General features: G+C 37.8%; 1 protein-coding gene across 7 annotated transcripts in view; it reads left to right on the top strand.

The window, feature by feature from the left end:
- Positions 1-12,853, top strand: part of LOC306862553 (CBP80/20-dependent translation initiation factor-like) — a 69,208-nt gene that overhangs the window by 16,860 nt on the left and 39,495 nt on the right. For 4 of the 7 annotated variants that reach the window (XM_079405423.1, XM_079405418.1, XM_079405420.1 and 1 more), the window contains 5 exons: positions 1,188-1,292; positions 1,372-1,442; positions 1,946-2,011; positions 3,230-3,334; positions 4,900-4,975. In XM_079405423.1, coding sequence (XP_079261549.1) covers positions 1,188-1,292; positions 1,372-1,442; positions 1,946-2,011; positions 3,230-3,334; positions 4,900-4,975 — 423 coding nt within the window. The remainder of the gene's footprint in view (positions 1-1,187; positions 1,293-1,371; positions 1,443-1,945; positions 2,012-3,229; positions 3,335-4,899; positions 4,976-12,853) is intronic. The other 3 variants (XM_079405421.1, XM_079405424.1, XM_079405422.1) reach the window with 1 other exon arrangement.

Below are 12,853 nucleotides of genomic sequence, written 5' to 3'. Positions count from 1 at the left end.
TGGCAAGAAATTTTGTTCTAGCATTAACCTTACCCTGGACTTTCATAGCCATACTTACACCACTTAAATCATTGTCAAGGACACATCAAAGATAATTAACGGAAGTCCTATTTGATATTAAACAATCCCCACCTTAACAGACATCTTACAGACCTTATTCAAATTCTTTTTATACCCAAATAAAATGGATTCAGTTTTACCTAAATGCAACATCAGTTTGTTTTCAGAGAGCCAGTCTCTTAACTTACAAAGCTCCTTACCTAAATTCACTTGTATCCTACCCACATCCTTATCTGAAATTAATAAAGCAGAATCATCAGCATATCACAAACTGCTTGCATGTCATTTATGTATAGAAGAAACAAAAGAGGGCCTAAAACACTTCCCTGAGGGACTCCATTTTTAACAAAAGTTTCCTCAGAATGAACCCCTTCAGTTTCCACCCTCTGAACTCTCCCAGTTAAATAAGAATTCAACCAGGCTATCACTTTACATGAAAAACCCATGACACTTAACCTGTTCACCAGGTTAACCTGTTCAATCATTCAATAAAAGTATTGAATGATTTACTGTGTCAAATGCTTTCTGGAGCTCTAAAAGTAGTACCATACCACACATTTTACTTTCATCAGTCTTATATCCTTATAAAATCTGTTAAATAAAGTAAAGAAATATCAGTCGAATAAGATTTCCAAAAACCTGACTGAAAATCATAAATTAAACTACTCTTACTTAAATACTCGTACATCTGTTTATACACTTCTTTCTAAAAAAAAAAAAAAATTGAGGCCACACTAAGAATGGAGATTGTCCTATTCCGTGTAGGTTTCATTTGTTTTTTTTAACTGGATATTTTTGTAGTGTTTCCTAGATTCCATTTAGTTTTAATTTTGTTTCAACATTTTTGAGTTTCCAAAGTTGTAAGAAACTCATTAATTTGTGCTTATTTTTATGTTATTTATTTATTTTGGAGTCATGAAAAATGTTTGGTTTTTCTAATAGTGTTAGTTTTTTTTTTTTTTCAATTAATTGAATTAATTAACACACACAGAAGACTGAAAATAATCAGCTTGAAAAGATTCCTGATCACTTTTTAAATGTATCCTGTAGATGGTGAATGATTGCGTAAATGTATCCATGTTAACATCCAGCGTCAGATGAATCTGAATGAATCTGGTCTCTCGCAGGATGATTGGGAGCACAGCAGTAATGACAGCACCGGTTCTAGACCCAGTTCTGGTTCTAGATCGGGCAGCAGAGGAGGAAACAACCAGTTCAGAGCCCCAGCGAAGGTGACATTATATGTATATATTGATGTCATCAGGAACATATTTTCGATGTTTTTAAACTTTCACGATGTGTGTGTTTTAGAATGGAAACAGAGACTGTTCTTTCGACGTTCTGGGGACGGACATTTGGGCTGCAAACCTGAACTGTCATGGGTGAGATTCACACACATACTTTTAATACATCGAGGGTAACTCTTTACTTGAAGGGATGTGCATAAGACTGACATGACACGTCATGAATATGAAGGAGGTTTTATGCATGTTTATGACAACTGTCATTAAGTGTCATTCCCTCAGTTGTCATTTTTAATGCAAAGATGAGATTATTTGACCTAACCCTACCCTTACCCCTAACCCTAGCCCATAACAAAGACATCTCAAACAATGTCATCTTTGCATTAAAAATTGTATAACTGAGCAAATGACACTTAATGACAGTTGTCATAAACATGCATAAAAAAACCTTCATATTCATGACGTGTCATGTCATGATTATGTCGTGTCATGTCTTATGCACACCAAATCTAGCCATTAAATAATGACATATAATAGTAGGACTGCACGATTAATTGAAATAAAACTTGTGATATGGTTTAGTGGTGATTTAATTAAGTACTCTATAGAAACACACAGAGTTCATTTACTCCTTTGTTCAGTGAATCAAGTAAAGCAGTCATCGATTGGTCGATCCAGGCTGCTGATATGTGTCCAAATTTTCAGCGGTCAGTGAATATTTTCATCTGCTCTGGTTTTTCTGCTTTTTCTTTGCAGTGCTGCTGACTCACAGTCTAATTTAAACTTTGTCACGGGCTAAATTTAATTAATGAGGCCGTCACCTTCAGTCCTCTCACTGTCTCACACACACACTAGAGGCTAGTTCTTCTTAGGTTTGAGCTGTGTGTAAACATCAGTGTTAACATCAAATCAAAACTGAAAATGAGCTACTGTTCAAAAGTTTGAGATTTTGTTTTAAGAGAAGTCTCTTCTGCTCACCAAGGCTGCATTTGTTTGAAAAAAAAAATACAGTGAAAACAGTAGTACTGTGAAATATTATTGCAATTCAAAATAACTGTTTTCTATGTGAATATATTGTAAAATCTCATTTATTCCTGTGATCAAAGCTGAATTTTCAGCATCATTACTCCAGTCTTCAGTGTCACATGATCCTTCAGAAATCATTGTAATATACTGATTTGCTGCTTAGGAAACATTATGATTATCAACAATGTTGAAAACAGTTGTGCTGCTTCATGTTTTTGTGGAAACTGTTATACATTTTATTTTTCAGGATACTTTGATGAATATAAAGTTCAAAAGAACAGCATTTATTTGAAATAATATAAATCTTTTGCAATATTATAAATGTCTTTACTGTCACTTTTGAGCAATTTAATGCATCCTTGACAAATAAAAGTATTAAATTCTTTAGAAACAATACATACTGACCCCAAACGTTTGAACATCAGTGTACATTTATAGATTTCATAAGCTGTGTTTTAGTTTATTTTTCTAAATTGTTCAGTTTAGTTTGCAGGTTGCAAATGCTTGAATTCAGAGTTATGCCACTATAATCCGTTCAGAGCTCCATATCCCCTTTCAAAACTAGCTCTGAGGTTGTCTTGATTTATTCAGCTGATTTTAGGAAGAAAAAGTGCCTGAGCTAATTAGGGTCTTTACAGAGTCTTGAGTGTGTGTAGAGTTTCAGCAGACTGACAGAGTTTTACAGCCCGGATCAGGGAGAAACGGAGGCTTAGAATGAGCTTATCACGATGCATGTATAAAAAAATGTATATATACAGTAGGATACATATACAGTAAAAAAAATATATATATATATATTTTGGGGGTAAAATGTGACTAGGCCCTTAGTTTAAGTGTAAATATACAGTAGCTAAGGATTTCTATTGTTTGTGTATTAATGTTGTGTTATGTGTTCATAGAGGCGCTACGTGGGACATGCAGCCGGAGAAACTGGATTTCTCTCAGTTTCACAGGAGGCCGTACAGAGGGACACCAAAACACCTCCCGCACATCGACCGAGAGGGGTGAGACTGACGCTAGCTTCAGTAACACTGACCTCAGATCAGACACAAAGAGAACTGGTCTGAATCACTTCACAGTAATGCACTGAATGCATTTATACAAGTGTATGTAAATCTGCATGTTTAGGATTGTTGAGCTGTGTAATGGGGTGTGGCTGTGTGTTTATGTGGCGCTCGGCTCATTACTGCCCTCTACTGGATGAACCAGAAATGAGAGAATCCTACTGTACTGCATCTAATTAACTGATCAACATGATCAAACCTTTGCTGAAAAACCTGTTGCACTCTATCTACTCCATGCCTTCTGTCAACTGAACTTTAGCAAGTAAAAGGCCTCGTGCTTCATGTGTCTTTATGCTGTGAAATCTACAGAATTGTATAAAGTAAACATGTATGTGACCCTGGACCACAAAACCAGTCTTAAGTGTCAGTTTTTCAAAATTGAGATTTACACATCAGCTGAAAGCTGAATAAATAAGCTTTCCATTGATGTATGGATAGGACAATATTTGGTCGGAATCTGGAATCTGAGGGTGCAAAAAAATCTAAATATTGAGAAAATCGCCTTTAAATTTGTCCAAATGAAGTTCTTAGCAATCCATATTGCTAATCAGAAATTAAGTTTTGATATATTTATGGCAAGAAATTTACAAAATATCCTCATGGAACATGATCTTTACTTAATATAATATAAAATTTTTGGCATAAAAGTAAAATGGATAATTTTGACCCATACAATTTATTGTTGGCTATTGCTACAAATATACCCCAGCGACTTAAGACTGGTTTTGTGCTCCAGGGTCATATATATTGTTGGTAATATTTCAAGATGAGCTGGGCTGAAGTCTGGGCTAATCATCAAAATGATGACATTATTTGTAGACAAATTGTTCAGATGTGAGTCTAAAAAATGATCATCAGGCTTTTGATGAATGTTTATTTGTTCATCTTAGTACTGCATTGCATTGCATAATATTGTTTTGATAATCAATCTAAGCATTTAAATATCATCTTACTGAGACATATTATTGGCAGATATAGAGTGGCGACTGACAATTGATATCATTTTATGCAAGTAGTCGCTATACAGTTATAAGGATCTAATTGATTTACAGTACAAGCATCAGAATTTAATCACATTTTTAGTCCATATAAATATCATCATCTGCACCAAATGTAATATTTTTGCTCAGTTTGGGCCTCTGAATTAAAACTGAGCTGGTTTTTCCTCCATATTCTCTCTATATCATACTATATGAGCCATAAAAGCCTGATGGATCAAATATGACGCCCAACAAAAAACATATGCACAAACTATAAAATATATATTTTGCCTAAAGGTTCAAAAAATTAGATTTTAATCACTATTTCATATGTCAGGCGTTACAGAGTTACATTTTATGGCCTGGTTTATTTAGTTAGCATGGAAACCTAAAAGCCCATCAGTATAGTTAACAGCTTATTTGTTGTTGCTTATATGTGTTAAAAATTTGACAGTAAACAAGCTTACAAGCGAGTCTTTGTCTGGCTGGACGTCTTGTCATGTAATATTGTCTGTCTGTTCACAGGATGATAAAGGGCAAATTTGACGATGATGATGGTATTGACCTGGACAACATGGAGAAATTCCTGCCCAGCCTGCCGGTAAGAAACTATGTCAAGCTTTTACTCATCCTTCAGCCTTTTGGAGTCTGTCTGCAATCAGGAAAAGAGATTTGAAGCAGAGCTGTGTTCTGCTGTGTACCATCGGTGTGTATAGAAGAGCGCCCTCTGCTGGAGAGACGCTGAAACGGGTTTTATTTGAACTGATCCAACACTGACATCTAGTGGTGAAGTGATGACATGACACTGTGTGAGATATTACTGGATTTGGCTCATGCAGGATGCTCATTTCTTTTTAGGAATGTGCCATTTACACCGAGAATGGTATGAATTACACCAGCCTTAATATTAAATGTGTGTAATTTAAGCCAAATTGAGTTTGTCTACAGTCCTCTTGTAATGCAGTTCTTTCCAAACAGTATGTGAGATTATGAAGTTTCTACAGCAGTTAATGAATATGCATTGATTATTAATTTTAAGGTGAATTTGAGTTTAGCTAGGTACTAACATGCAAAGTAGTCATTACATTAGTCTGAAATTTCATGTTCATGTATTTTACAAACTGCTGTAGCAACTTTAGCTTCACATTCACCTCCATTTACCTTCAGAAGGATACAAGATGATAAAAGGATATTTCAAAACAAAAGAAATTATACTTTGGTGGCACTGTTGACCAGGGTTATTATATTTAACCATTAAAAATTAAACAAAAACTTATTTCAGCTAGTTGCCAAGGCAATATTTTTCATTTTTATTTAGTTGCTAACTCGATGTACCAAAATAACTAAAACGGAAAGAAAATTGAAAACTATTTTTTTATTTATATGTTGATTTATATATATATATATATATATATATATATATATATATATATATATATAATATAAGGGGGAAAAACCATTAGCAGAAGTGGAAAAATTACAAAACTATAAAACCAAATTACAAAACTAAAAATTACAATGATACTAAAATAAGAAAGCTGTTAGTATTTCAGTATGTACTCTCTCATCTCCTGCTTTCAGTGCAGTGGCGCCATCTAGTGGTTTCATAATGTCATCACCAATAAACTTTCATGTAGCATAGATTTCATTTTCTTTCTATCTTTATTTTCTTTCTGTTGTGTCTGGCCGCCGGTGAGTTTTTCGATCCACTCAGCAGGATGTTGTTAGCGTGGGAGCGGCGGGTCAGAAGGTCACCTGCGGGCAGCGTCTGGACGCGGTGCTGGCAGACAGGGTGGAGCGTGTGTAATGCCAGCCATTGTTCTTACTCAAGTGATCTGTTGTCTTTCCCCTTGTTCTCTGTGATTTTATGTGCGTCTATTTATTTAAACACTTTAAAGGTGAACGAGCTGAATGTTAAAATTAACACTTTTTACAGTTTCTGGTTTCAGGACGTGGAAGAAAATTATAGTTGAGTAAACTTCTATAGAGGTACATAGGAAGCCATTGAACATTATTTTTGTGTTTCTGTTTTCTCTAAAAGCAAACAAAAAATCCACAATGCAAAACAGAGGGAAAAAAAATATATAAAGAGGCAGGAGAGAGAAATATGTTTAAGTATAGTGTTAGAAAATTCTCTTCTGTTCACCAAGGCTGCATTTATCTGATCACAAATATAGTAAATACAGTTTCTGTTTGAATATATTTTGAAAGGTAATTTATTCTTGTGATCAAAGCTGAATTTTCAGCATCATTACTCCAGTCTTCAGTGTCTCATGATCCATCAGAAATCATTCTAATATGCTGATTGTCAGTCCTCTGTCGTGTGTGTCATGTGTTCCCACCACTTGTGTCCAAATTTGGTTTGTTTCCTGTCCTTGTTTAGTGTGATTATTAGTTAATTCTGTTCCAGCTGTGTTTGTGTAATTAGCCTGTGTATTTAAGTTCCTGCCTGTTCAGTTTTGTGTGGTCTGGTCTACTCGTTCCTCCCGGTATTCCTGTCTGTCAGCCTTGCCTTGTCTTGCCCTGCCTTGTTTGGATTTGATTAAAGACTGTTATTTTGAGTTTACACCCTCGTGTCGTGTTCCTGTATCATCCTCGCAGTGTGCACCGTGACAGAAGACCAGACCACAACAGTAAGCGGCGCCCCTTTTCACGGTTTTGTTTTCCATTTTTGAAGGTTCTTTTGTTTTGTTCCTGTCTGTTCGTCAGTCAAGTTCACGGGTTGCCTCTCCCTAAAGCCCACCGGCCGCTGCTGACTGAAGCCCGTCGGCCGTTCTGATGTCAAGTCTGCCGGCTGTGGCTTTCTCAAGCCCGCCGCTGTCCGCGGCTCACCCAAGCCCCGCTGTTTTCGCGGGAGATCAAGGCCGCCGTCCGCGGCTCTCCCAAGCCCGCCTGCAAGTCTTGTGGCAAGCCCGCCTGCAGTTAATGTGGCAAGCCCGCCACTGACTCAAGCCCGCCGGCCGCCACCATGGATCCAGTTCCCTTATCACGGCCAGGAGTGCCGCTCCCAGGTCCTGTGGTTCCAGTTCCCTAATTTCGGCCAGGAATGCCGTTCCCAGGTCCCGTGGATCCAGTCCACATGTCACGGCCAGGAGTGCCGTTTTTAAGTCTTGTTGTGTCCACAGGAATATTTTATCACCTTTTCATGTCAGTGTTGTCTTGTCCATGGAGACTCGTCCTGTCGTGGAAGTGAAGGTGGTTGGTGAGGGCCCCTGACTCCTTGTCATGCCCAGAAGAAGCCTCAGCTTCCAAGCTAGCCCAGGAGGGCTTCCTGTTCCTGTGGGCTGTCCTGTGCTGTCTTGTCCTGTTTGTCTAGCCCTGTGTGGGCAATCCTGTTCCTGTTTGTCTAGCCCCAGAGGTCTCCTGATACCCCTTAGCTGCCCCATGGAATTTTTTTTGGGGGGGTAGAAGGGTTCCGGCTGGAGTGGCCGGGCCGAGGGACGAGGCCACGGCCACGAAGACCACCTGCCATGGCCTCCAGAGCTCCTAGTTCTGCCATGGCCTCCGTTCTGTCTGTTCCGCTCTGGAGGTCCCCGTCCTGTGATCCTGTCCATGTCTGTCCTGAGGGGCCTCCTTCCGGGAGGGGGGGGTTATGTCAGTCCTCTGTCGTGTGTGTCCTGTGTTCCTGCCTATTGTGTCCATATTTGGTTTGTTTCCTGTCCTTGTTTAGTGTGATTATTAGTTAATTCTGTTCCAGCTGTGTTTGTGTAATTAGCCTGTGTATTTAAGTTCCTGCCTGTTCAGTTTTGTGTGGTCTGGTCTACTCGTTACTCCCCGGTATTCCTGTTGGGATTTGATTAAAGACTGTTATTTTGAGTTTACACCCTCGTCTCGTGTTCCTGTATCATCCTTGCTGTGTGCACCGTGACACTGATTTGCTGCTCAAGAAACATTTCTGATTATTATCAGTGTTGCAAACAGTTGTGCTGCCTAATATTTTGTGGAAATTGAGATACATTTAATTTTTCAGGATTCCTTGATGAATCAAAAGTTCAAAAGAACAGTTTTTCTTTCATATAGAATTATTTTGCAATACAAATATTCATTTCTTTTTAAAAAATCATTAAAAAACATTGCATGGACGTTACAAAAAAAAAAAAAAATTTATGATTATATTTATTGTGGTGAATTATCTTCAAACTGGAAATGGTCCAGACAACAGTGTGAGGTCAGCCAATCACAATGGAGCTCATTTGCATATTAGACTGACAGGTGTTTATGATGAGTTTGAGTTGAAGAATCTTCCCCTGTCAGAGTTGTGTGAAATAATTGTTGGCATGAATAATTTATTTTAGTTACACACACACACTTTAGAGTTCAGCGAGGTCTTGGATTAAGGATGAAGACTGCCTGTGTGTGTGTGTGTGTGTGTGTGTGTGTCAGGTGAGTGAGTAGCTGTATTGTTTGTCACCTGATACACAATATCCTGCCAGATTTACATGCCCTGTGGCACAGACACACACACACACACACACAAACAATCTGAGCATTTGGCTGGTGCGTTTATATGTGTGCTGTTGTTCTGTTTGGTGTGTGTGTCTCTCATTGTGAGCGGATGTTTCTGCGGACTGTAAACTTTTATTGTCTTTAATACAGAGCAGAAGGAAGTGATACACCGTGTGTGTGTGTTTTATCACGTTCACTCTTCCCATTATTCCCACGTAATAGGCTTCATTTCCAATAAGGTCAGAGTCAGTCTGTCTGTTTCCGTCTTGATGGAGGTGTGTGTGTGTGTTTTACTTAACTGTACTTTGACCCTGAAGTTAAATTAGTAACACTTTACAGTAAGATCTTCTTTGTTAGCATTAGTTAGTGCATTAGTTTACATGAACTAACAATGAGCAATATATATTATAACAGCACTTATTAATCATTGTTAATGTTATCTTTGTAATATTTGTCAACATATTAACTAATGTTGATGCACTTTTTGATTTTAAAAAGTCATTAGCAAATGTTGAAATTAACAGTAAGATTACAAAATTGTGTAGAAGTATAGTTCATTGCTGGTTCATGTTAGCTAAGGTTGACGAATGAGAATGTTACTGGTAAATCTGACTAAAGCTTGCTTTTTAGAATAAGATTCACAAAGATTCTTAATTAAATATTTTTTTTAGTGTTTGCTATAGTCTATAGTCATTATAATTTATGTAATCAGCGGAAATCAATAGCACAAACTAATTTAAATAGATTAAATGTATGTGTGTCAGATATATAGTAAATATAACGTCTGTGTATGTGTATATATATATATATATATGTATATGTATGTATGTACTTTTTGATTTTAAAAAGTTATTAGCAACTGTTGAGATTAACAGAAAGTTTAATAAATGCTGTAGAAGTATTGTTCATGTTTTTGTAGCCTGTTAACTAAACTAAACCTACGAAACTTTGTTGTAATGCTTTACTTAAACCCTTATACATAACGCATTATAAAAGTAGATTTAATGCATTAATTGTGCCTTGTAATGCACATTTTAATGCATTGTATGATCTCATGAATATAATACTCATCTATTCATTCTTACACCTTTAGAAAGTATAATGCAATAAAACACATGACAAATAAAGGAGGACAAATATATGTAATGCATTTTAACATTGCCTATAGCAATTATTTATGAAAAGATATCATGCTTCACAACTTTCATTATGAATAACTTTATAATGCATTATACTTTTAGGCTTTCAGTAAAGTGTTGCTTTGATAAAATGATTCATAAAACAGTAAATATTATTCTCCTTTAGAATTTGTGTAAAAGTCATTATAATTTATATAAAAATAACAGAAATCAATAGCATGACCTCATTTAAATCGATCAAAAGTGTGTGTGTGTCTGTATTTTGGGTGAAAACACTGATTTCATGTTTTTTGCGTCATATGTTTTGACTCATGCATCTCTATAGTGTGTGTGTGTGTGTGTGTGAGAGAGAGAGATCAGTGGCCCGTCTGTGATGGGTCAGATGTTGTAGACGTGTCTAGTTCCTGCAGAACAAAAGGCCTCCAGTGGGCCAGACATTGAGTGCTCGCTCCCCTGAGCTACGTGTGGCCTGACAGGAGCAGAGAGAGAGACCCCGGCAGATCTGACACAGAACAATGAGGAGGTCAGACACCCCTCCCTTTCCTGTGATTGTCACACACACACACTCACACACACAGCTCCTACCTGCTTGCTCTCTCTGTTGTAACGCTGGAATGAGGAGGACAGTGAGGGAATCTTGGATGTGGATTCATCTGTTGGGAGTTGTGGAATTTGTGGGCGGATGCTTGTTGGCCAATTCAAGCGACTGTATGATGTGTCGTGTTACAAAACCCACTGCTTTAGAGATAAAATACAACTATTTTAAAGTTCACATGAGAGAGATATATGGTGCCTTATTAGTGCATCACTGGTACTGCTACTCATAGTGAGAGTTCAGAGTTTGTGCTTCAATCATGTGTCTTATTTATTTACTAAGCAACTGCATAGCCACTCCCTGGTGACCAACCGGAACAGCCTAGCAACTGCATAGCAACCACCAGGTGACCTCATAGCAACTGCCTGGTTACAAACCATAACAGCCTAGTAACCACATAGCAACTCCCTGGTGACCAACCAGAACAGCCTCTTAACCGCATAGCAACTCCCTGGTGACCAGCTAGAACAGCTTAGTAACCGAATAACAACTGCCTAGTGACCAAACGTAGATTTGTTTGCTAGTTGAGGAGTGTGTTCGAGTGTGAGATCATGTGCCAACTCTTTACCTAATTGGGCCTGAGAGAGCCATGATGTCTATCCCATCATAAACGCTCAGAGACTCGAACCCGCGTCACCCGGCAACCAGACCAACACACTCGCTGCAGACGCATCCAAAGGAACGTAAAGCTCAGGCTGCTGTAAACAACACACGGGTCACTGCTGAATTCACTTCATACACACTCCGAGAGATTGTGTGCTACACTCTTCATCTGGGGAGCTAAAGGGGATTTAATCCACACTGACATTAAATAAGAATTGACTTGGATTCTGCAGCAGCCAGAATGTGTTTTTTTATGAGTATTTTTTTTTTAGCCTTTGTTTTAGTGATCAATAATTTTTCTCCAGGTGTCAAGAATCTGGAAATGTCAGGGAATGTTTAAAAACTGATTCCCAGGCCTGTGAAAGTCATGGAAATTAAAGGGGTCATATAATGCAATTTCAAGTTTTCCTTTCTCTTTGGAGTGTTACAAGCTGTTCGTGAATTTATAAGATCCGTAAACTTGCAAAGACTAAAGTCTACGGAAGTTCTAAGCGGCCATGCATTATTATAATTTTTCTGTCTTGTTTTCTCGTGATCTCGACATAACGAAAGTTGTTTTGTCGTTATCACGACTTAATTTTCTCGTGATCTCGACATAACGAAATTTGTTTTGTGGTTATCTGGACATAACGAAAGTTGTTGATCTCAACCTAAAAACCATTTTCTCACGACGTAATTGTAGCTATCATGAGAAAATCAGGGTTGCTATAATTGTCTTCGACGATAAAGTTGCAGACCCGACAGCCTCCTTCTCAAGTGTCGAACACTTATGTGTAAGTCGTCAATCACTGACAGACACAGAGCTAAAATGTCCGAGTATGAATATGCATGACAAGTACTATTCTATCATGGATCAATGTAGTCGGTCACACACACAACACCTTCAATATTTGGGATCGTACTTATACCATATTTTTATGAGTCCCTGATCAAAGTAAAAGCGAATACGATCATCCATGATGCTGCGATGATGCTGCTTCTATAGCATTTTCTCATGCCGAATACACAGAGAAAATTAAGTCGTGATAACGACAAAACAACTTTCGTTATGTCGAGATCACGAGAAAATTAAGTCGTGATCACGAGAAAACAAGACAGAAAAATTATAATAATGCATGGCCGCTTAGAACTTCCGTAAAAGTCTCAAACCCAAAGACATATTCTTTATAAAAATTAAGAATAATCCACACCTTCCTAAAACGCCTCATTTAAACACGCCCCCACATGTCTACGTCACTGTGTTGGAAGATTTGCAAAACACCACCCAAATGTATACGCAAAGAAAGAAGGCGTAATTTTTATTCTCGCTGTAGTATTGTTGCAGCCGCCGCAATGTTGTGGAGATGCTGTGTGTTTCCAAATATGGTATGGGGCGTAACATTTCCGTCACATGCTTGAGGTATTCGGGCCAATCACAATGCACTGGACAGCTGGCCAATCAGAGCACACCGTGCTTTTCAGAACGATGAGCTTTGTAAACTCAACAATAATGTACAGTATGTGGAAATAATGCACAATAATTTTTTGAACCTTAAACCACATTAATGCATTGCATTACACCAAATACACAAAATAATGTTATTTTTAGCACTGTCATATGACCCCTTTAAACATTTCCATAGTAAATATAGGTTTTTCCTAGTCATGCTCATTGCAAAACTATTGCATCGACTAGAAATTGCAGTTTGTTAGTGAA

This window comes from Barbus barbus (assembly GCF_936440315.1).
Source record: "Barbus barbus genome assembly, chromosome: 43".
Lineage (NCBI taxonomy): Eukaryota > Metazoa > Chordata > Actinopteri > Cypriniformes > Cyprinidae > Barbus > Barbus barbus.
Note: the sequence above shows the minus strand (reverse complement) of the source record. Positions and strands in the feature narration are given on the sequence as shown.